This window comes from Pygocentrus nattereri, chromosome 4, assembly GCF_015220715.1.
Source record: "Pygocentrus nattereri isolate fPygNat1 chromosome 4, fPygNat1.pri, whole genome shotgun sequence".
NCBI classification, from domain to species: domain Eukaryota; kingdom Metazoa; phylum Chordata; class Actinopteri; order Characiformes; family Serrasalmidae; genus Pygocentrus; species Pygocentrus nattereri.
This window is the reverse complement of record NC_051214.1, coordinates 21,321,936-21,347,379: the sequence shown is the minus strand read 5'-3', so window position 1 is coordinate 21,347,379 and position 25,444 is coordinate 21,321,936. Positions and strand designations below refer to the sequence as shown.

Here is a 25,444-nt window from a genome sequence, read left to right as displayed (position 1 = left end):
TAAACCCAGAAATAATGAATCTTCAAAGTAAACTTATGACAATTAAAACAAAGAAAAAATATTTTAAATTCTGCACTAGTTCTAGGTCTCTATGTTGTTGTGCTGCACAAATTGGGAAAAGGCAACTAACAATATCTAAACAGTTGAAAAGGCCCAATTCCACTATCACTGCAATAATTAAGACATTGGACTTCTTATTGACCAGGGTATATTTTGGCTTGTCCATCTGAATTTACATGACCAAATCATAAGGCAAATTATTGAGTAACTGCATGAAATAAATGTAAATTTCTCCCCTCAAGCAGAACATGTGTTTTATGATCTACACATGTTGCTCTGTGCTTACAATTTACTGCTGAAAGCCAAAAATCTCAGACGCTCTTTGTGTTATTTTATAATAGTAATGTTTACAGAGCAGATCACTGAAGAGACGCCGCCTGTTTATAGTTCATAGCCCAGATTTGGGGAAAAACGGGTCGACTTTCAGAAGAAAAATAAACTGAGTTGAGCTTCTTTTATTATAAGGGTTTAAAGTGACATCACCATCTATTTGACTGGAAAGAAGAGTTACAGCCTCATACGACGCCCAGATTCTGAATGTAGCTGAAATATGAAAGTTATATGAAAGAATATGATGACGTGCATTTTGGCACCATCTGTGGTCCCAAGGAGTTGAAAAGGTTAAACCAACTGGAAATGTTGAGAACCTGATGTGTGTCTATAACGACCTCACATAGTAGAGGATGGTATGAGTGGACAAAGAATCTCCAAGGGTCACAGCTGGCGAACTGTAGACATTAGTTAGGTCTTGAAGTCTGAACGTCTCCCAGACTATAATCAGACAGTACCTACATCCGCAAGTTATGAGGAAGGTTCCCAGAATGAAGTCTCTGTTGTCTAAGACCAAGAAACTCAAGTGCCTACAGTTTGTTGTTACTGGATCTTTCAGTGGGACCATGTTATGTAGTCACATGAGACCAAAATAGAGGTTTCTGGGAACAAACAGCAGAGGTGGACATAGATAGCCCTGCAGAAAAGTACTTCATCCCCACCGTGTAGTATAGTGATGGGTCTGTGATACTGTGGGGCTGCTTTTCTTCCAAAGGCCCTGGACAATTTATTCACATACATAATAGATTCCATCAAGTACCAGCAGAAATAAAATCAGAACCTGACTGCATCAACCCGGAAGCTTAAACTGGGCTGTAGTTTGGATCTTCCAGCAGGACAATGATCCAAAACACACCTCAAAATCAACACAAAAATGTTTCACTGACCAGAGAATCATGGTCAGTGAATCAAGACCAGACATCTACCAAACGGTTGAGATGGCACTTTGTGGCATATACAGTGACTCAAAATGTGCTCAACCAAATAGTTGAGCAGAACATTAAAGGGTTGAAAATAGAAACACACACACACCACAAAGAGTGTGGTTGGTTGGTGTAGTGGGTAACATCTCTGCCTTCTACGCTGTAGACTGGGATTCAATCCCCACCTGGGCAAACGCTATACCAATAAGAGTCCTTGGGCAAGACTCCTAACATCACCTTCGCCTACCTGTGTAACAATAATCAAATTGTAAGTCGCTCTGGATAAAAGCGTCAGCCAAAAGCCGTAAATGTAAGAGCAGGGAATTAAAACAGGATTTACCAGCCCAGTTCTATCCACAGCTTCCCTTTCTATCAGCAGTTCTCTTCTGTGGTGATTATACAAGCTGTGTGTAGCAATGGGTGTCAGTTCCTTTAAAGCCCATGTGCCAAACACTAGGCCCACAACACAATCCTATCTGTTCCACAAAAATATTTTAATTTCCTATTAATATTAACCAGTTTCACAATGCACTGCACTACAATTCCCAGCATGCACTGCAACACAACGTGTGCTCTGACTCTCCTACCCCAACAATGGTCTATAGGACAGTGGCTACACCTCAGTTCTACACAAGCAAATAGGTAGGTTGAAATGACCAAACTCCTGGGAATATTTAAATGTTGAATATTTTAAGGATTCTTGTAATATTTCAAGGTCTACTACATCCTCTGGAACTGCCGTCTCAAAACAGTGTTTATACTAGCATCTTACTTACCTGCCATATTACTCCACTTATCTGAGCGTTACCCTACTGACCCCTTCCTCTGCCACTACACACCCTTTAACTGCTGCTACACTCAGCACTTTAACTTTAGACCCATACTTTGCACATTGTAAGGTTTACAGGAATGACTGTGTGTGTGTGTGTGTGTGTGTGTGTGTGTCTGAGTGAGTGATGGTAGGAATGCATGTTTTATTTTATTTAATTTTATCTTGTTATATATTATATTTATTTTATCTTATTCTCTACATGTGAATGTCTGTCTGATACTGTGCACTGTGAGCTCCTGTAACCAAAACCAAATACCTTGTATGCGTAGCAGACCTGGCCAATAAAGCTTGATTCTGATTCTGATTCTGAAGTGCCTGTGTTTTGCTGCTGAAGTTTTTGAATGTGTTTTTGAACAGTAAACAGTGGCCAGTGTGGCCAGTTTGGGTTATGGCACAACATAAATTAATTAAAAATGAAATGAAACCCCATTTTTTTCTCTGGCCCACAGATTCATTAAGATTTTTATAATACAGCCCCTTTAGTGGTTGATTTGGACACCCCTGCTTTAAAGTAACTAATTAGAAGGGGTGTCTGGATACTTTTGGACATACAGCAAATTAAATAATTCCAGATCAGCCAGTTATGAAAGACTTAAGCCCCTAAACGTGGTGAGTTATAAGAGGGAAAGCACTCAGTTCTGCTGTGATGTAGCTTCCAGGGCCTTATTTTGATTGTTCTAGACAATAATCAGACATGCTGGCTCAGAAGGGGTTTGACTGAATGGACAGTAAGGATGCAGACAGTGAGTGTGTTTGCATGCACTTAATAATCCGATAACTGCAGAAAATCTGATTCTGTCAGTAATCCGATCAACACGTTTACATGTACTTGAGTAATCAGACTATGGGGAAACTCCAAGTTGTCAGACAGTAATCAGATTTCTGCTTTACAACCAGCCAATAAACTCACAGAAGAAGACGTGATATAATGTAAAACGTCATGCCGCGTTTTTTTAAACATCGACCCACTTTACCTGAAAATATGAACACAAATCATCTAGAAGATGAAGAATATTTACATCCTTTATTTCATGTTTGGTTTCAGCGCCGCTCCAAAAGTGTTTTGCTGCGTCTCACGACATCCACCGTCGCAGGCGCAGACTGAGAAATCCGAAAGAAATCAGAGTAAGAGTTCACAGCACTGAGAGATCTGATTACTGAGCTTAAACCCAGCCTCTTTATCAGATTTCTAGATCAGAGTCTGGTGTTTTCATGACCATCTGAATAATCAGATAACTGCAGAAATCTGATTATGGTTGGGCTGTGAGGGATACATGTAAACACCTGTGTATCTACTCTGACGTCACACAGAAGCCAATTCCTGCCAAGTAGAGTGTTTTTATTTCACTGTTTCTGGCAGACGTATGTCAAAATTGTGACTTAGCATCTTGAAATAATGACTCATTTTCCCCAAATTGTAATTTATTATCTCGATATTTTCATTTGCTGGATAAAATTCCATCATGCTATGTTGAAAAAATGTAGTCATTTACAAAACGCTGCTGGTGACATCCCATATAAATAAAAATAATGTGTGAGCATGCCTTGTTAATGTGTGGGAACGAGATCTTAATGCGTGGATACGACTTAGTAAGTACAGAGCCCTGATGATGACATCCTGTATAAATAAAAATAATGCGTGAATTGTTAAAGTGCGGCAATGAGATCCTAATGCGTGGCCACAACTTAGTAAGGAATGAGATGATTAAGTCATGGCCACGACTTAGTAAAGTGTGGGAAAGAGATCATAATGTGTGACCCCCACATAGTAAGGCGTGGGAATGAGATCCTAATGCATGGCCATGATGTAGTGGGAATGAGATCCTAATGCATGGCCATGATCAATAAAAATAATGGGTGGCCACGACTTAGCAAGGCATGGCAATGAGATGATTAAGTTGTGGCCACGACTTAGTAAAGCAAGGGAACAAGATCCTTACTAAGTCAATGCAACGGCTTAATCATGTCATTCCCACGCTTACTAAGTGGGGACCACATATTAGGAACTAGTTCCCACACGTTAATAAGGCGTGGTCACGCATTAATTTATACAAATGTCATCATCAGGCCTCCTTAATTTTCTACTCTGTCTGGCGGGAATGTAGAGCCCTGCTGGTGACATCCTGTATCAATAAAAATTATGCATGGCCACGACTTAATAAGGCTCGGGAATGAGATGATTAAGTCGTGGCGACGATTTAATAAACCATGGGAACGAGATCCTAAAGCATGGTCACGACTTAGCAAGCCATGATCTCGTTCCCATGCCTTACTAGGTCATGGCCAAGCATTAGGAACTCGTTTCCCCCGCGTCAATAAGGCGTAGCCACGCTTTAATATTATTTATACAGGATGTCACCATCAGGGCTCCTTAGTTCTCTCCTCTGTCTGGCGGGAATGAGCTTCAACTCTGTTATCAGATTCAAAGTCTTCAGCCAACCTCAGCCCACCGGGCTCAACCACTGCTGTCCCGTCAGTGGAAGCTAGAGGAGTCCAAGTACAAAACAGAAACACAGTGTAAGTTTAATTTAATGTAATGTAAATCAGTTTATCCGAAAACAAACGCAACATAGGGGCCAGTTGGTAAATATAAAGCGGGGAATATTGATTATGAGCAGAGCTCCTCTGAAATGGTTTCGTCCGGCGATGTTTGTGATTGGAGAACAGGATGTGCGCCGAGCCGAACCGAGTAGAGCCGAGCGAAGCCGAGCGGAGCGTTTTAATGCAGCCTTTGAAAACAACTGACTTTTGGCCTCGAAAAATCGTCCAAATGACTCGACCGACGCCGGAACTGACCAGGCGCCGGTGCGGGTGTTAAAGTGTCGGCTGTGCTGTAATGGCAGCCTTCGGCAAGACTGACTGATTTTCGCCGAGCTGGGAAGCGACTCAGCCGTTACAGGTTAGCTAGCGCAGCTTAGCCTAGCTTAGCGAGCCGGCCACCTCGGCCAGGTGTGGATGTGTTGTGTAAGTCCGGTCAGTAAGCAGGTGGAGCGGCGGCGGCTTGGTTTTAAGCGAAGTTTCTTGCGTTAGGAATCAATGTTATCGGCGGACAAGCGACTTTAGGCTAGCTAACGTTAGCCAAACGGCGGGCTTCTGCCAGCTAGCTTCGCTAACCTGTCAGGAGCCTCCGACGCGCCGGAGGAAGGAGCTTCTCTCACGCTTTACTGTCTTTGTCTTTAAACTATGGCTGTTTTGCTCATTAGCTAAGTTAGTCATCGTTAGTACGAGTTATTTGTTAGTACCCGCAGGAACCGTATTTGAATGCACGTTTAGCTTCTGTCCGCAACTTCTGGTTCTCTCAGTGTTGCGTTGGTCTTAACTGGGTGAAGCCAGACCGCCTCCATAATATCACCGGAAGAAAGTAGTACTTTAGCGTTAAATATGTGTTATATAGTTAACTACACACATTGTTTCTACGCTCATTGTCCACTTTATCAGCTCCCCTTACTGTATAGGTGAACTTTGTAGTTCTACAGTTACAGACTGTAGTCCAGCTGTTTCTCTTGATACTTTGTTAGCCCCCTTTTACCCTGTTCTTCAGTGGTCAGGACCCCCATGGACTCCCACAGAGCAGGTACTGTTTGGGTGGTGGTCATTCTCAGCACTGCAGTGACACTCATGTGGTGGTTGTGTGTTGCGCTTGTATGAGTGGATCACCTCAGTGTCACTGCTGGACTGAGAACAGTCTACCAACCAAGATATCCAGCCAACAATGTCCTGTGTGCAGCGTCCTGTGACCACTGATGAATGACTAGAGGATGACCAACACAAACTGTGCAGCAGCAGATGAGCTGTCGTCTCTGACTGTACATCTACAAGGTGGACTGACAAGGTAGGAGTGTCTAACAGAGTGGACAGTGAGTGGACACAGTGTTTAAAAACTCCAGCAGCGCTGCTTTGTTTGATCCAGTCAAACCAGCGCAACACACACTAACACACCATCACCACATCAGTGTTACTGCAGTGCTGAGAAAGACCCACCACCCAAATGGTACTTTCTCTGTGAGGGTCCTGACCACTGAAGAACAGGGTAAAAGGGGCTAACAAAGTATCAGAGAAACAGATGGACTACAGTCTGTAACTGTAGAACTACAAAGTGCACCTATACAGTAAGTGGAGCTCATAAAATGACAATGAGTGTAGAAACAAGGAGGTGGTCATGATGTTATGCCTGATCGATGTGTATTTGCTGCCCTGTTTTGTGCCACATTCATAAAGCAGTCTGGGCTGAAATGCTCCTTTATAACTTAAGTGTGAATGTGAGGGACTAAACCGCTGTTGACTTGGTATACATAAAAGTGTGCTGGTTTTTGTGACAACACAGTCACAGTAAATTGAAGTTTTTGCAGCCTAGTTTCCATATGTGAACTGTGTGCACAGGGGGTAAAAGCCCATTAAGGTTTCCCATAATATGGGCCCTTTAATGTTATTCATACACAGGTTAGTCAGGGCATAAGAAGTCACTCATACACAGGGCTTTTTAAATCACAGCTGTAGAGACTTGTCATTACCTGTGGGGCTGAATAAGCAGCTTATTACTCTTTTTTTATCCTGATAGTGTAGTTGGTTGCCCTCTCCGAGCAACCATGGGAGCGGAGAGCAGTGCCCTGCGAAGCTGCATCTTGGAGGAGCCGTTGCTGACCCTGCCTTCGGGCCTCACGATGTACTCTGCCATCCTCCAGGACAGCAAGCCTGCTTCTGTGTTTGTCTATAAGCGAGGCAGTGAAGACAAAGTCAACAAAGCTGCCAAGGTATGTTGGCCCCTTGAAGATATTCGCAAAAGTTTTTTTTTTTTGGGGCCGTCTTTGTGTCACATGTCTGTGGTTTACAGTTAAGCCGAACAATTTCTCTGTTGCCTTTTAGCACCTGAAGACTCTGAGGCACCCATGCCTGCTGCGATTCCTGTCATGCTCCGTGCAAGACGGAGGCATTCACTTGGTGACGGAAAGAGTTCAGCCGTTGGAGCTTCTCCTGGACAATCTCACACCAGAAGAGATCTGCGCAGGCATCTATGACCTGTTGCAGGCCCTGGTCTTCCTCCATGACAGGGTAAGATGAGTAGAGTCCTGAAGACTTAGGACAGTATACATCTTATAATATTTCCACCATATGTTGTTGAGTATTGAAAGTAATAAACATAGAATACACATGTAGTCTCAATGGCTGCATCTTAAAGTAAGGTGTTCTCAGGTTAGGGCACCATAATATGGATGTAAAAATACAACATGATGAGTTTTACTAAGTTAAAAAAGTGTAATAAATAATAACATCACTGCTGTCGGAACAAAACCTCAGATCTCTATTTTGGTCATATTCAGGTTTTTGACATAATGTGAAAATGTCTGTTGCCCATTACATTGTGTGTAAATTTCATGACGAATGGCCCAAAATTACTTCGAGGACAAAAAAAAATATTCTGGTTCCTTTGACTTGCATTAAATGTAAAGTAGGTTTTTCTTCTGTAAAATTATCATTTTGGCGATACAACAACGATAGACAGTTTTTCAAACTAATACATTTTCTACATAGGGATACGGAAAAGATTAAATACATAGATCATTTTTTAAAAAGCTTCATATGGTGATGAAGGTTTGTTATGACGAGTTTAGAAACATCATTAGTGGAGTGGTCTACATGGGACCAGTTATTCAGTCCCACTCCCGCAAGATTTCATTCAGAAAATCTGCTCTCTTTGTCCTTCTCCCACTTGCAACCTAACAGTTTTGTCCCGCTCCTGCCTGCCGTCCCATATAGCTGGTTTCCATCTGCATAAATTGCAGCTGAAAACGACTGGCTCATGTCAGACTTGCCTGTATTTGGCTTTATTGTCGTGTATCTGTATTTAATAGATATTATTTACATGTGCTAATTATTAAGTGATATTATTTTGGCTCTACAAGTATGAGTTGTCCTGCCTCTGCCCCCAGTGTGCTGCTTCCATGTATGACACTGAAAACTAGGCCCACACCACAAGATATTGTGTCCTGATAGAGACCTCTGCATCAGTGATTCCCAGAACGACTGGATTAGTGAAAGGCTTATGGGTTGTTCTGTAGGTTCTTCAGCACATTGTATTTACATTTCTGTCTCCCTGTGTGTCTTGAGGGCAAATTAAGCCACAACAACGTGTGCATGTCCTCAGTCTTTGTCAGTGAGGATGGACACTGGAAGCTTGGAGGCATGGAGACTGTTTGCAAGTTTGCGGAAGCAACGCCAGAGGTGAGACACCCAGAGTTTCTTTTTACAGTGCAATTTCGTCAAAATTTGTTGCAGTGTCATTAGATTTTTTATTTTTAGATTTTGGTGCAAAACCAACAGCAGTGTTGAATGTGTACGAATCTTTATTCTGTGTGGCCTTGTCTCCCCAGTTTCTTGCCAGCGTTCAGGCAGTACGAGAGAGCAGTGCTGTTCCTCCTGAAGAGAAGGTGAAGCACATCCTCAATCAAAGCAGACTGCATGATTTTCCATTAGCACATTAGCAGTTAAAGTCCAATGACTCAGTAACAAAAAACAGTTTGCTCTTTGTAGCTGGACGGGTTTAAATTGCTTCCTGACAAGCACGCCCACTCGCGGGACGCCTACTCTTTTGGTGTGCTGGTGGAGGTCCTCATTCCCCTCCTAAATGGATATGGTTAGTAATGCCTTGTCGACAGTCATGTGCCAAGTGACCTGTGTGTGTCTGAGAAACATCCTGTTGTGGCAGACGCTAAGCCTGCACAGCACACTATGAATTATCTTTATATATATGAAATTCACAAAGGGACAAAGTAGTGCTGGTACCAGCCCTTCGCTAAGGTCTGTCAGAGTTTAATGTTAATGCATGTGTAGTGGAGGCTGTACTTAGCATTGATTTTTATCTTGAATATATATGATTGCACTAAGACCACAGATATACATACCTAGATGCCGCGTTAGTTCCAGCCAGACATGTCAATGGTGTCGCCATTTTTGGGGCGGTCAACATCGCTGCTGAACTTCCATTTAAAACCTCCTTGGGACCACCGGTGGTTCCGAAACACACTTATTCTTCATAACTTTCATATTTCATACGCTACATTTAAAAGGGGGGCGTCATATGAGGCTGTAACTGTTGTCTTTCCAGTCAAATAGATGGGTAATGTAATTACTGCTGGAAGTTGACCAATTTTTTCCACAAATCTCAGCTGTAAGCTGAATCTTAGATGGCATCTCTTCAGTGATCTGCTCTGTAAAAATAATTTTTAGAAGAATACACAGAGCGTCTGAGATTTTTGGCTTTTGGCAGTGAATTGTAAGCATATAGCGATATGTGTGATCACACATTTACTGTTAATTTTAGGTGAGCTTTTACCAAAAAAAAAAAACAAAAATGTTTTTATTTCATGCAGTTACTGAATACTTTGCCCTAGGGTTTGCGTATGTAAGTTCAAATGGAAAAATCAAAATATACCCTGGAGAATAACTGATTTAAAAATATACTGTCCAAAATTATACTATTTCAAGAATATTGCTCTCAGAAAGTGGCATAGTATTATATAATGGAGGGAACACAGTCATCCATGCTCATGTCTTTATGATGTGGTGTAGATATGGCCGTGTGGTTGGTGTGGCACAGAGAACCGTTTGATGTGAGTGTTTAATGCTTGGTAGCTGGGTCAGTTATAGCATTAATCTGTGTAGATATCCATAACAGATTAACATTAGCACCTTCTTGCACAAACCTGAAGTCAGCTTCTTATTAGCCAGGTTCTTGTTTGAATTTTCCGGCTCCACCTTAAATGATGCAGCTTCAGGCACCAGAAAGTGACTGCTGATGGCTAATTATTAACATCAGTTATTAAAGAAATAAAAGCTGCTGAGATCAGTCCATGCAGCCTAGATTAATCCGAGTCCGAGGATTAGAACAAAACTAATTTGGTGAAAATGGGTTGAGTAATAAGGAAGTTGTGGCTGATTTATTCCTGAGACTCATCGCCTCTCACTACAAGTGAATCTGTTCACAAGCGTATCTTGACCTCTCCAACATGGTGGACGCGGAAACGTATCACCTCTGATAGATGTCACGTTGCCTGCTGTTCTCTAGGTATGGATATCTATGACTAAGACTTTAGGTTCCTGACCCCCACTCCCCAGTACTGAACTCTGACATGCTCAGGGACTGTTATGCACTCATCACTTTAACTGCTCCATAAGCTCAGTCTAACTGCACTACTGTTTATATTTGCACTATTTATAGCCACAGACCTTAATCTGTATGTGCCTTTTGTCACTTTAATGTTCATTTGAGGATCTTCTTATATTTACATGTTTTTATTATTATTATATTTTTCTACAATTAGTGTTTATTTTTACGATTAGTGTTTTTTTTGGTGTCTATTTAAATTCACACTTTTCTGTTTGTTATTGCTTCACCATGGGGAGTCTGAGAGTTACACAGTTTCAATACTCTGTATATCCTGTGCATATTGTAGTATTGACAGTAAAAGCTGACTTGCCTAAAAAGTCCTCATTACTAGGAATTAATTTTGTTAGAGAGCGTGAACATCGTGCAGCTGTTTCATCAGTCTGTCTAGCTCTTTTACAGGCTCCTCTTATTGTCTCCTGACTCCCTCTTCTCGCTTCATTAAATCTCTGTCCAGTCTTCTACACTTAGTCTTGCTTTGTTCTTTGTGTGTGTGTGTGTGTGTGTCTGTGTGTGTTGCTGATTTTTCTCTTTCTTGCCTTCTCAGTGTCTGAGGAGCTGGCAGAGAGTCTGAGGAGCATGCTGCAGGTCAGCCTCCTGACCCCTGATCCTGCAGCCCGACCACCTCTCAGCAGTCTACTGAATCATGAGTTTTTCAGGTGTGGCATTTTCCATTTTCCTACTTGCATATCGCTGTTGTTGGAAGAAAACCTTGTATCTCCAAAATGATAACTTTACAGGAGAATGAAAAAAACCGACTTAACTTTAAGTCAGTGGAACCAGATGTCTTTCCAAGTCATTTTGGGCCGTTTCTTTTGGTCCATTCATCATGAAGTTTATACACAATGTAAAGGGTAACAGGTGTTATGTTAAAATTATGTCAAAAACTGAAAAACGGCAATGATGTTTCCGACAGTAGCGATATGAGTGTTTACTCAATGATTTATATGAGGTTTCTGGATGTTCTGTTGAATTGGATGAAATTGCATTTGATCTGTTATTAAAACTAGTTAACACATGAAACTATTTCTAGAAACTAGTATTATTTGAGTTCCCTCTGGCTTGTTTATTTTGCTTGTGAATAAAAGCAGTGGATCAGAAGTTTCACATTGGTTTCACATTCTCCTCCAACAGGAATGACTTCTTGGACATCATGAACTTTCTGAAGACTTTGACTCTGAAATCTGAGGAGGAGAAGCATGAGTTCTTCAAGTAATCCCTTGTGTACCTTTGCTCTTGTTATTTTAACTGAACAAATTATAATATTAATGTACTGTGCTTTTGTCTTCAGATTTCTACTGGACCGAGTTCATAGCCTCCCAGAGGAGTTAATTGGCGCTCGTTTGGCTTCTAAGCTGTTAAACTCCCTTGTGTTTGCTGAACCGACAGCTGTTAAAAGCTTCCTGCCTCACCTGCTACAGCCAAAGAAGGGTACTGTACTGTTCTGAATACGTTCTGCGTTTCACTGATTTTATGACCTACAGATCATGTAAGTGTAGATCACAGATCTGCAAGTGTAGGTTGTGTTAAAAAGAAAAAATAGCAGTATGTTTTCATCTTGATGTTTCATAACGTCTCTGGCTACGTTCACATTACCAGGCTGAAGTGGCACAAATCCGATTTTTCGCCCTGATTTGACTCAGATCTGATGTTTTCAGAGCTGTGTGGATACAAAACCGATCTTTTCAAAATCCGACCTGAGCCACTCTCATATGGGGTCCTAGAACGGATACGTATCCGATTCATGGCCTATATCGCTATATATCGATGTTGTCTGAAGAAAACTTCATATCTCCACTTTTGACGTTTCAGTTTTTGACAAAATTTGAACATGTCTGCTCCTTACACTGGTTCCACTGACTTACATTAAAAATAAAGTATGATTTTTTTTCCTTCTCCTGTAAAGTTATAATTTTGGAGGTTTTCTTCTGCCAACAGCGACATATTGTCTATACAATGACAGGTAACAAACTTTTTAAAAACCTTTAAAAAAGTAATTTTTAATTCTCTTGAATGCCTTGCTGTCCCTTTGCTGCTGTAGCACTGAGAATTTCCTTGTTGTGGGACTAATAAAGGATTATTTTTGTTCCAGATTCTGGAGTTGGGGTTGGAGAGGAGTGCCTGCTGTCTATGCCACTCTACCGCAGGCATGTGATCCCGCAACTCCTGAAGCTCTTCAAAGTTAATGAGGAGCATGTGCGGATGGTGCTTCTCTCCCATATCCATGTCTACGCTGAGTTCTTCTCTCATGATGAACTCAAGAACCAGATCCTACCTCAGGTAAATGGGGATCTAGGGCCATAACTCCTGTTTGAATTACTGCATTTTGATGATTTGTAGCTCCCCTGTACACCATGTTCAGCATTCAGAGACGTGTCTCATTGACCTGTGCTTCTCCTGTGACTTTATGGCTTGTTAATGCTGATAATGTTGACCTAAGGCGAGGAGGATCTGTTGAATGACCGTGACATTGTAAGACAGCAGAAGTAAACACAGTACGGATGTTCAGTATCATTCCTTGTGTCAACTGAAATGTTTATCTGCTGCAGTAATTAAACATTTTACTCTTTTCTGTGTTGTTATTTAGCAATTTCATGAAGCTTATTAGAAAATAATTTAAAACTATTTTGCAGGTTTTGCTGGGAATGAGGGACACTAATGATACTCTAGTCGCCATGACATTGCAGAGCCTGGCAGTGCTGGTCCCATTGCTGGGGGCACAAGTGGTAGTAGGTGGGGAAAGGACAAAGGTCTTTAAACGGACTACGCCGAACTTTACCAAGTCAACAGACGTCACCCCAGAAAGTAAGTTCTTCAATCTGAATTAGTTAATTAATTGGCTTTTCGTTGTTGCTTCACCTCATTACACAGGATGCATAAACACATGTAACTAGCCCTTTTTAAGTCTTACTAGTGAATAGTCTATGTACATTTTATAACGTCTGACTTTCCTGTGCAGCCTCACCGGTTCATATTGTTGGGCAGTCACTTCCCCATATTTCGCAGCCCTCAAAGATTGTGAGTCTGTTTCCTAAGCCCTCTGAAGGAAAGTCACTAGTCCTGGAGAACCTGAGTTCCATCCAGACTGTCCGAGAAGATGCTGCTGTCCAGCACCCTTCAGCATCAAAGACAGGTAAGGCTAGGAAGAGCTGTCTTGTGATGTTGGGCTTGGATTCAAGCTTGTCTCAAGCAACCTTGAGTGCAACCAAGTGCTGATCAGATAGGAGTGTAACGATTATTTGACTTGGTCGTCTAAAATCGACTTAATTAGTTTAGTCGATTAGTTTATGTTATTGCGTATCTTTCTCATGCTCACTAGGAACGTTTTGACATTACTGCTTATAGGAGAGTTAACAACAGTACAGTCAGTTTCAAAAACAAAACCCCCCAAAATTGCAGGAGCTGAACTCAGAAAAAAGGTTGTAGTTGTGCTATTTGTAAAGCTGAACCTGGGAGCACATCCTCCATGCTGGAGCATTTGAAAAGGAAACTTGTTGGCTCACTGGACGAAGAAGATTCATCTTGGTAAGATAAGCCGCATCTCAAACTGCACTATGCTATATTAGTGTGTAAGCATAGTGCAAATACCATTAGAAGTGGACTCGTTATTATAGCACGTGAAGTACAGAAGTGTGTGTGGTTTGGGACACGGCGATGGTTCTGCTAGCGAGGCAGTTAGCAAATGTTAAACTTCGTCCTACTTCATGGTACGCGCTATAACATTTTCATCATCATCGTTAACCGCTTAGTCTAGGGTCGTGGTAGCAGTTGGGAGAGCAGAGAATCCCAGATGACCTTGTCTCTTGCAACTTCCTCCGGCTCATTCCCAGGGACCCCAAGCCACTCCAAGGCCACCATAGGAGATGGTCAGGATGTAGAATGACTGGTAAACAGAGAGCTGCGCCTTATGGCTCAGCTCCCTCTTCACCAATATAGTCCGGTACAGTGACCGCATTACTGCTGCCGCCTGTCCCAGCCTGCAGCTGATCTCATCGTCCCTCTTCCGATCACTCATGAACAAGATCCCGAGATACTTAAACTTCTCTACCTGGGGCAAGTCCTTTCCCCTTAACTGGAGTGGGCATGCCATCCTTTTCCGGACTAAGACCATTTTTATGCGAATTAAAATCAGAGAGGAAAACTCTGACTGTTGTGTGTGCTTATGCACCAAACGACAGGTTGGAGTATTCAGCCTTCTTGGAGCGAGTGGGTGGAGTTCTGGAAAGGGTCCCGCCTACAGACTCCATAGTCTTACTGGGAGACTTCAATGCTGTAACATTTTTCTGTTTCAAAATTCTGTTCTCTGTAATCATTAATGGAGCTGGAACAGAGAGAAGTAAGTAACTATTATTCACAGCGACTTTCTTCACTTTCCAGATAACTTTTATACTTTCAAACACTGCGTCAGGGTCTTCACGACGAGGCCACTGGTACGTTCAAGTTTGATGAACACAGAAGAGCTTTTCCAAACAGGTTTTTGTTTACCCTGAACGTTGGCAGTCACTCGCGAACAGTTTCAGGAGGTAGTTCTACGTGAACGTACAGGGCAGCTGGACAAAGGGATTACCATTGAATTGAAGTGTTCATACAGAATTGCTCAAATTTAGCTGTTCATAGAGAACAAGTTTGCCACAAACGTTTGCAACTTTCCCTTTCGCTCCATCAGAGTGCATCTTAACTGCAACAGGGAATATCTGCTCTCAGAGGAGAGCGAGACTGTCACAGGAACATGGAGAGATGCTGACTTTTTTACTCCATTTCAACAAAGATTTTGTAAACGATTGTAGAATTTAGTTGCAGCAAAGTGTAGATAGACAGCTGAATGCAGAGCACAGACTGCACTGTTTAAAATATACATTTAAATTTAAATAGATTTTTCTATTTACTTGATTAAAGGAAAATTATTTTGTTTTATTATTTTATTGCTGCTAGTTTGCACATCCTTGGTTATAAATTTTAACAGGAAAATATATTGGAGTTCTGTTCTTCTCTGTTAGCAGAAAAGTCCATTAAAACTGAATGCAGAAAACAGCTACAGAAGTTATTTGATAATGTTGTGATTCATGATCTGAATAATCAGTTATTTGCTTAAGTAATCGATAGGCTATTCGACTGTCGATAGATGAAACAACTAATTAGTAGTTTGTCGCAGCCCTACTGACAGATAGGACATTACTCTACACCGAGATGGTTGATGCATTCCACTCATCTTCTGATCCAGGTCTGAAAATGAGGGATTTTTCCTTAGTATTGAGAATTATATTAAACTCGTGTCTAACTTGGCTGCTTTCCACATTTTTCCAGTGGTGATCAGGGATATGGCTTTCCCTCTGAATGGCTTAAGGAAAGGTAAGCAGGAAGAGAATGGCCATTCGGCTGGCAATCTCAACGAGGACTGGCCTGATTGGGGCGACGTGGAGGAGAAATCAGATAGAGATGACGGCAAACCAGTCCAGATTAGCATACGGCCGGTGGACATTACCTCCAAATTACCGACCACCAGTGGCGACGATACAGAGGAACCCTGGGATGACTTTGAGGAATCTGAGGTTACTTCAGACCAGTCACCTACCACACCTCGACCGGTCAGAGCGTCAAACCCCTTAAGACAGAGTGCCGCCATATCTATAGCCCCGTCTCGCTCTGGAACTGAAAGAGTGTCCAAAGCACTCAGATTGAGCTCTGCTGTGAAACCTGCTCCAGAGCAGAATAGCACATCATGGGATACTGGCTGGGACCAGAGCATAGATGACCTCAGTGGTAGCAAAGCAAGTTCAGCTACAGAGCCCAAACTTAAAACCACACGCAGGAGTGCAGGAGCTGGAAGACTGGGAGAGGAGTTCACCATCGAGGTGAAAAGGAAACCAGGGAGTGATCCAGAGCTGGACTTCTTCGCTGACATGGTACCAGAAATAAAACTGTCATCATCTTCCACGCTCTTCCCTGGGGGGAGTTCAGGCAGCAAGTCTGCAGGACCTTCGGCTGCACCTGTATCTAACACTGAGCCAGACGGCACACAGTCTGTGAACACACTGGAACTGACTGCCAAGTTTGCTGCAGTAGATCTGACAGAGGTAAGACGATTTGTCCGATTCTTATTCAGAACCTATCGCTGTTATGACATTACAAAGTCAAACTAATGCCATTTAATGAAATAATGGAACATAACCCATGATCTCGAGTGTTCTGTTGCTTTTATACAACAGTTAAATAAATAAATAAATTATATTTCCCAAATTATATTACCCTATCAAGCAGCTTGTTGCGTCAGAGTAACGGGCTCCGCTCACTGGCTGCACAGCCGGTAGGTCGTTCTCCAGCTCCTTACACTAAATTCCAAAACTGTCATCACCACTGAGCAGCTTTTCAGTCAGCAGCTGTGACCAAAGAACAGCTAAACAACCTGGAATCAGCCAGAAATTAACCCAATACCATTCGCCAAACGTGTCGTCTGATCTTCAGAGTTGGATCAAATCAGACTGAGTCATAAAACTGCCGCAACATCAAGTTCAGCTCAGTTTGGTCGTTTTTTTCCAGATCAGTAATGTTTTGTTCCAGTCAGTCTGTAAAGCTTCTTACAGTTCGTTTAGTTTGGCGAATGGTACTGGGTTCATTTCTGGCTGATTCCAGGTTGTTTAGCTGTTCTTCTGTCACAGCTGCCGACTGAAAAGCTGTTCAGTGGTGATGACAGTTTGGCAATTTAGTGTCGTCTCATCTTCAGAGTCTGACCAAAGCAGCTGTCGGTCAGATGCGACCTTGAAAGTGTCTGTTTTCTGTTTGTGGCAAAGTAAGAAGTAAAAACGTTCAAAAGGCTTGAGCGTCTCCTACAGCCGTCAGAATTGTTGCTGAGCAACCGCGTCTCAGCGGAGTGATAGTGTGTGTGGGGGGGAAAAAAGTGATGTTATGGCGAAATAACATGGTTAGAATGCCTCTCAACCAATCAGCTTGCGTGGCTAGAACTAACTGTTCTATAATACAAGTTTAATACCATTTGCTAAATAGTTTGAATCAGGGTTGGTGAAATGAAGTTTGGAGGTCAGCACACTTTGCTGATTTCCCTGGTCAAACCCACCAGCTGAATCTGGTGAATAATTCATGAGTTGAATCAAGTGCGCTTGAGTGGGAAAAATCACCAAACTCTGAAGGAATCTGGCTCTCCAGGTCTCGTGCTCCCCACCTCTGGGGTCGAACAGAGCTCTTCAGTTCTGATCCTGGGAGGGTCATTGTTCAGCAACATTGACGTCCCTGCTTAAATGCATTTGATTTGAAGTCATCAGTTAATTGAACAGGTTAGTAGGTCTGTTTGAATAGGGAATACCATTGGCGCGGAGACCATGTGTCAAATACAAGGCCACCAAAACTACTGAAATGTTCTATTAACGTTGGCCCATTTCACCATGAGCTGCACTACAGTTTCCAGCATGCAACATAATTCGTGCTCCCACCCCTCACCAACAGCACCATAAAAACAAACAAAAAAGGGGTCTAGTTTAAGAATTGAGCAGTTTTAAAGCCATTTGGACATTGGGGACATTTGAAGAACAGTGATCTGCAGCCAGTGTAATCTGTTGTTTTATATAAAATAATTGTTTTTTATTTAAAAGTATTTTCTAATTATTCCAACTATGCATTGCCCATTTTGGCTGCTGTAGTTTTGGCGTATTATGAACAAACCAATGGCCAGTTGGGGCATAAATAAAATAAAAACCCAGCTGGCCCTCAGATTTGTTGCGATTTTTTTTTTTAATATGGCCCTTTTGGCAGTTGACATTGATACCCCTAGAGGATGAAAAAACCCTAAACTGGTTGAGAGTCATTACAGCAGGTGTTCTCTTGCCAAATTTGTAAACAAAAAAATCTTACAAAAGCAGGATGAAGAGTGTATACCAAGAATATCAGCAAAACACAGGAGCATTCTAGTGTTTTATTTCTGTTGCCAACAATGACTGTGATAAACAAGAGCTTTGGTAATGGGGAGGGAAAAAACACGCCATCTGCAGGTTATGTTCAGAATAATCGCCATTCAATTCACCTTAGGAATATTTTTTTTTTTTTTTTTTTTTTGGATAAAAAGCTGAATTTTTTGACACTTTTTGACCAAATAGGCCCAGCACCTATAAATGCAGTATAACAGCAGAGCAATGTAACTGTACTGACTGTACTGACAGTGTTTTAAAGAATACTTTGTCTCTTACTATCAGTCATTTTGAGCTTTGATGTAGTCAAATATAGCTGAATATGGAGGTGGCGGGGCGTTACGCTGCACACCTCGCCCCCAGTTCATTGTTAACCTGTTTTGAAAGCATTCTGATGACTTTGCTTCTCCATATGAATGAGAGTTCCTTTCGTAATGAATGGCCAGTCAGTGAGCGTGTAGAAAAAACTGCAGAAAATCAGATTTTGTCAGTAAGCCAGTCAGCATGTTTATATGCACTTGAATAATCAGATAATGGGAAACTCCGGGTCGGCATAAGCTGGACAGTAAACGGTTTTCTGCTTAGCAACCAGCCGATAAACTCACAGAAGATGTGACGAACGTAAATCTCAAAATTCATGCTGTGGCTTTTGCTTTTGTTTTTTTATTTTTTTAAACATCGACCCACTTTACCTGAACAAATGACATTAGATCATCCAGACGATGAAGAATATTTAAATCCTATATTTCGTGTTTGGTTTCAGCGCCGTTCCAAAAGTGTTTTGCTGCGTCTTGCAGTGACGCACAGACTGAGAAATCCGAAAGAAATCAGAGTGAGTTTACATGCATGGAGAAATCTGATTACTGAGCTAAAATCTAGCCTCTTTATCACATTTCTTAATCGGATTTCTACATCAGAGTATGGTGTTTACCATTTGAATATCTGATTATGATCGGATTATTCAGTGCATGTAAACACTGATATTAGGACCTTACTACACTCACTGGCCACTTTATTAGGTACACTGGTACACCTACACAAATAGCTAATCAGCCAGTCACATGGCCGCAACTCAATGCATTTAGGCATGTAGAGGTGGTTGAGACAACGTGCTGAAGTGCAGACTGAGCATCAGAATGGGGGAAGAAAGGGGATTTAAGTGACTTTGAACGTGGCGTGGTTGTTGGTGCCAGACGGGCTGGTCTGAGTATTTCAGAATCTGCTGATCTACTGGGATTTTCACACACAACCATCTCTAGGGTTTACAGAGAATGGCCCGAAAAAGAGAAAATATCCAGTGAGCGGCAGTTGTGTGGATGAAAATGTCTTGTTGATGTGAGAGGTCAGAGGAGAATGGGCTGACTGGTTCGAGATGATAGAAAGGCAACAGGAACTCAAATAACCAACCAAAATCTCTGAGGAATGTTTCCAACACCTTGTTGAAAATATGACATGAAGAATTAAGGCAGTTCTGAAGGCAAAAGGGGGTCCAACCTTTTACTAGAGAGGTGTACCTAATAAAGTGGCTGGTGAGTGGTAAGCTTGTTGTGTTTCACTGCATGAGGTTAGTATTTAAACACTGTTACACTTGTACTAGGTTTAACTGTTGTCCCCAACACCCGTCTAATAACGCAGCGGTGCCTTTGCAGTTCAGCCACTTCATCTGTTGCTCATTCCACAAGGCAGTTCTCTTTAAAAAAAACCAAAAAAAAAAACCAACTGTTTTCTGGGTGGGTCGGATGTAATGACTGTGTTCTTGTCTCTCATAGACCGAAGCAGAGGGCTGGGGTGATGGTGACATCAGCTGGGAGGATGAAAATGCCTGGTGATAAACTGACATTTTTTCGTAAAGCCATAGGAGACCATGCAAGACAAATCAGTGAACCAAGAAAGTGCGACTACATGAGGCAAAACGGCTGGAAACTGCCATGTCCAGTGTCAACACTACTTTCAATGCAGAAGTGGAGCTTCAGTGCTACTAATGGAGAAGCATTAAAGAGGTTAGCTTTGCCAACAATGCAAGATGTAATGCATCTTGGACGGTCATCCATTTCAAACCGCGTTCTTATGTCAGGGCTACTTTTTCTGGCTCATTTTCATCTGTTTTGTACGGGTGCACATTTCACCCTGCGGGAGAACAGTAGACAGGCATGTAATGTGATTGTCAAAAAAAAAGACATGCTGATAATGAATCGCTTGGACTGAGTAATGAGCAGACACTACAAATAATCTGAGATTTACTGTCAAAACTGTGCCCCCTGGCACTGAGATTAGCTTATCTTCTGAAAATGAACCAGGATGCACCAGATTGAAGTGACAATGTTTTTAATTAGGGACTTTCTCAAGCTCTCCGCCAAGTCCTGATGGATCTTCCTGCAATGAAACAGAGATTCACTGGAAGTACATGTGCTGCGCTTGTTTTAAGTTTTAAATCAGGTTTTTTTTTTTTTTTTGCCATGAGCCTCTCAAATATGTTCTACCTATTACAAGGAGGAGCCTTATAGAATAGCCAGTCTCAGCATAAGTGTACATATAGAATATATTCAAATAAATCTTTATTTGGGTGTGGAGCGGGCCTGTGTGGTGTGTGTGTGTGTGTGTGTGTGTGTGTGTGTGTGTGTGTGTGTGAAAGAGAGAAAGGCATAATTTATTTGTATTGTCAGCTGCTGATGGAATAAAATGGTTTTATGGTATCTTTTGGGCAAGTTTTTTGTTTGTGTCTGCTGTTCAGAGACTTAAGAGATTGTACCATCAGTCAGCTTCCTTCTGCATATAATTTAACCTCTTAAACTCCTTGAGACCACCGGTGGTTCCAAAACACGGTCATATTCTTCATAACTCATGTTTCAGAAGCTACATTCAGAAGCTGGGCATCGTATGTGGCTGTAACTCTTCTTTCCTAGGGGCAATTTAGCATGTCCACTTGGTCTGACTGCATGTCTCTGGACCGTGGGGGGAAACCGGAGAACTTGGAGGAAACCCACACAAACACGGGGAGAACATGCAATCTCCACACAGAGAGGACCCCGGTCACCCAGCCCGGGAATCGAACCCAGGTCCTCCTCGCTGTGAGGCGACAGCGCTGTGAAGAGAGACCTCTCCAACTAAATACACTGTATATTAAGAGTGTAAGGCACCAGTGAATTTGGAGAACGGAGCATCATTAAAAGCAGTGCTTGTCAGAAGACCAGAGGAGAGACTTGTAACTGAGATGTAAAGTTTAATATACAAATAATAAAGTGAGAGGATCTTTTCCCATGGAAGCTTTAAAAAGTGCTCCTGGAACATAAAGCTGGCCTGAAAGTCAGATCCACTGAAATCTGCGTCAGAGTTTGTTGGTTGTGGAAGTGCTGATTTGGCTGATGAGTGTCTGCAGGGCCTGGAGTCTGGCTGTTACCCACTGTGGAGGTGATGAGGCTGTGCTAGGTGCGTCTATCGCCTGCATTGCTTTCAGGGCACTTTCTGCTGCTTGCAGGTAGCGCTCATACTCTTCGTCCTTGCTGGTCTCCTGGCGGGCTCGCTTCGCAAGTGGCTGAAGGAGGAGGAGGGGAGGGGGTTCGGTAAAGATCTGAACATACAGCAGTTTGGACACGAGCTCTCATTCATCAAAGCTGCATCCGGTAAAATGCATTTAGACGCGTGAACCTGCTCGCCTTTTCAAAGGGAACTGAAACATGCTGCTGCACACCCATCGTGCCAAAACGGGGCAGCTGCTGTTCAGAATGTGATGGTGAGTAAATTCTAATTTGCCGTTTCACTTCAATTCACTGGTAAACTAAAGATACAAAAGGTCCTGGACCGTCTTGAAAGCTTCAAACATCCATGTTTATACTAGAACATTTACTTGTGACAGTCACCATGGACTGCTTGGCACTAATCCAACACTGAAGCACTGCTAGCAGTGACAGCTGGATGAATAAATGCTGCTTATAAAGCAAATGGTTTTGTGGCACATGCTAATGGATGTATATCTATAGCTGGCTCTTCATGTAAACTATATATTTAAATATTACTGGAGATTACGTTAGACTCGTATTTGGTACTGGTGCTGGTATTACAGTGAATTTTATTTGAATAAAAGGTGGAGAGGCAAAAGTGCGTTTGCAAACTCGGTTCTATCTATCTGATCTAACTACATCTGATCTAACCATCTAATAGTTTATCTCTGTTGATACCAGAGGGAAGAATCTCACTCTGGGATTAATAACATGATCTATCTAATCTCTCTTATCCATCTACCTTATCTAATCTGTCCATCTGTCTATCCATCTCATAGTTAATCCATCCATCTCTGTTAATACCAGAGGGAAGGATTTCACTCTGGAACAGCCAAGTCAGTCAGTCTGTCTGTCTAATTAAAGGCCATATGCTTCACTTCTTCCCCTGTTCTGTTTCGTTGTTTGAGTAACCGACACGTCTGTCTAAACTAGTCCGAACTGTAGTCTGGTCATTTTAAAGAGCTGTATGAACTGTTGGTGGCCATCATTTTAAATAACAGATCAGTCATGGTTCATTTTCCATGTCTAAGAGGGGTTATTACTAGAGACCCTTCCTCATGGAATCAAAAATGGCGTAGAATATGGATACTTACAAAAATGAAAATTTTCAGTATCGTCACGACACTGAACAGCAATAAGTAAATGATATGCTTCCTGTGCATGCGTAACTGTACGTAAGGCAGTCTGAATACTGCCAGGATGTACAGGGTGAGTCAAAAGTCACAGGACAGTTTCATTTTATTTGATTTTTTATTATCGACTTTTATATCTGGGGTCATCTCAAACAAAACTGCGTATGCTGAGAAAATCCGCAACAAACACCGCCTTCAGCACCGCATCGTGGAGGCTTGTGACAGCATTTCTCCAGAGATTCTCATGCGGGTTCTTAACAACTGGATCCTGCGCCTTCAGCACCAGGGACGGCACACTGAACACGCCAAATAGCTGTGCATCACAGCCAACGTTCCCAGGTGTTGTTGCAACTTTCTGTGTTAACTTCTAAACCACAAGAGATATTGCAAATCTTGATTGGAGCAATTGATTTCTGAGATTCTGGTCTTCTTTGATCTGCTACATCACCACCTTCCCATTGGAAAAACACTTTCCCTTTCGTTTCTAAAATAAAACAGTGTCCTGTGACTTTTGACTCCCCCTGTAATCTGTAAATGTGAAAGGAAATGTGCAGACTTTGATCTGTATTAGCTTTTAAATATTTACCTTTTAGTGGATTGTACTGATTAGGGTGTGATCTGCCTTGATTATATGCGTGAAGGTAAACCGGGGCTTGTCATTTGTGGGTGCCAATAAATAGTGACACACTGGTGCTGAGCGAGATGGACAGAAGTAAAACCGCCTCGTCTTCCACTGACAGCAATACTTGTTTTCAAGTGGGAGGTGTTTTTATCTGTTTATACAGAAACTAGTGGATAGTAAGATCTTAGAGAACCTTCAATAGAAGTTGGTCACTCATCTATCATTTGTGCTCGTTTACTTCTGTTTCAGGAGCTACATATCTCATAACTAAGTCCTCACAAGTGTCCCTGTGTATGTGTCTCACCTCCTCCACAGCAGGTGTTTGTACAGGCGTCTTTTGCTCTGTCTCCAGTCCTTCACTGTGCTTTTTTATTGTACTTGCTTCTACTCTCATCCTCTCCACACGGGCCTTTTCAGCCTCCTGCGCTGAGACCGTCTGCAAAGACACACATCAGATATGCAAACATTCATTAAAACCTACATCACATCCAAATAAACTCCCACATGCTGGTGTTAATCAGACACACTGCGGCGCATACCTTACTGAGGAAATTCACCACTTTATTCTTTGTCTCCTCTGACATCAGGCTTTGAGAGATGACCTCCTCGTGATTGGTGACCTTAAAGGAAAAAGTGGCTTCAGATCAGGCTTGACCACAAATATTATATCCAGTGGTGGACAGTAACTAAATAAATGTAATTGGTTTCTGTACTTAAGTATTTTTTCTTGTATCTGTACTGAAGTTTTTTCATTCTGGGCGACTTTTTACTTTCACTCCACTACATTTCAGAGTCTAATATCTGACTTTTTCCTCCACTACATTTTGAGAAATCTGTCGTTCCTTTTGGTTTCTGTGTGTATAAAAACGTAACATGTCAAAACGAAAGAAGCGCAAAGCAAGAGCACCAATCAGGGCACAGTGGTCACTTTGTTTAGAGCTTGTTTTGACCTGTTGGTTATACCGACCCAGTGCAGCACACGGTTCAACGTCAGAGCAGCAGCGTAAAATTTTGGGAGAGTCTGTTCAACATAAATGATGAACTAATCTAACTTTGTGTAAATAGAGCACAATATAGAAATATGTCCACATATGCAGTCGTGACTGACGCGGCTTTTTTCTGAATTTATACAAACACCATTTCATTTTATAGTAAATTAGTTTGGGCTGGTTTATGTTTATGAACAGAGACCTACAGATCAACATAGTAAAGGAGCTCATTTGTGATCCTGAGTTTAAAGCCAGTTTTTATTAAACTTAAACTTGGAACTAAGTTGTAAATAAATCTGAAACTGAAACTTTGCTTGTGTGTAAAAAGTGATTTCAGAGCCACTCGGTTCTCCCTGATGGAAACTGTTTACCTTCAGTGTTTTGTGCTTATGATCATTTTAATAGACGTCAGCGTCACTAATTAATGACGTTCTATTAAAAGACTGGTTTACCAAGAGAGACACTGGAGGATTTTCACCTAAAATGAGTTCATGAAGCGAGTCTTGTTATAAAATGATAACAGGACATCAGAGCCATAATTAATCTTTCAGTACTTTTACTTTATACTTAAGTACATTTGAAGGTAAATACTTTAGTACCTTTACTCAAGTGGAGGTCTAAAGGGAGGAACTTCTACTTTTACTGGAGTAATATTTTACCTTCAGTGTCTCTACTTGAGTTAAAGTACATGGTTTGTGCACTTCAGCCACCACTGATTATAAAAGAGAAGTAGTGTATGTGAGGATGTGGAAATATTGGTACATGAAGGCTATAAAAAGTCTTTCATAACTTGTCACAGAGTGTTGTAAGGACTTGTGAACAGTTAATGGTGGAAAAGGCTGACCTCAGCAAAGATGGCGAAGGCCTCCAGGGCATGCTGACCGATTAGCCAGGATTCGTGAGCCAATAGAGTGCTGAACAGAGAACTGAGTCTAGGCAGCACCTGAGACTACAGGGACCAGACATGGATAACAGTTACAC

The 25,444-nt window shown here is 41.9% G+C and overlaps 2 protein-coding genes across 4 annotated transcripts in view; one reads left to right on the top strand and one right to left on the bottom strand.

Annotated features, from left to right (window-relative positions):
- The first annotated feature begins 4,836 nt into the window (after positions 1 to 4,836).
- Positions 4,837 to 20,786, top strand: scyl3 (SCY1-like, kinase-like 3). Its single transcript, XM_017722449.2, has 14 exons — positions 4,837 to 5,044; positions 6,704 to 6,896; positions 7,009 to 7,194; positions 8,251 to 8,364; positions 8,514 to 8,570; positions 8,674 to 8,776; positions 10,854 to 10,965; positions 11,441 to 11,518; positions 11,598 to 11,737; positions 12,399 to 12,586; positions 12,940 to 13,111; positions 13,266 to 13,439; positions 15,611 to 16,380; positions 19,992 to 20,786. Exons 2-14 carry the CDS (start codon positions 6,732 to 6,734, stop codon positions 20,049 to 20,051), a joined length of 2,319 nt encoding a protein of 772 aa, XP_017577938.1. The 5' UTR covers positions 4,837 to 5,044; positions 6,704 to 6,731; the 3' UTR covers positions 20,052 to 20,786.
- Positions 20,787 to 21,425: 639 nt separating this feature from the next.
- The window catches only part of c4h1orf112 (chromosome 4 C1orf112 homolog), a 35,048-nt gene continuing 31,029 nt past the window's right edge, over positions 21,426 to 25,444 (bottom strand). For 2 of the 3 annotated variants that reach the window (XM_037537855.1, XM_037537853.1), the window contains exons 22-25: positions 25,308 to 25,412; positions 24,014 to 24,094; positions 23,779 to 23,910; positions 22,986 to 23,219 (exon numbers count right to left, since the gene is read on the bottom strand). In XM_037537855.1, coding sequence (XP_037393752.1) covers positions 23,001 to 23,219; positions 23,779 to 23,910; positions 24,014 to 24,094; positions 25,308 to 25,412 — 537 coding nt within the window. In that variant the 3' untranslated portion in view covers positions 22,986 to 23,000. Of the gene's footprint in view, positions 21,755 to 22,985; positions 23,220 to 23,778; positions 23,911 to 24,013; positions 24,095 to 25,307; positions 25,413 to 25,444 lie in introns of those variants that run through there. The other variant, XM_037537854.1, reaches the window with a different exon arrangement.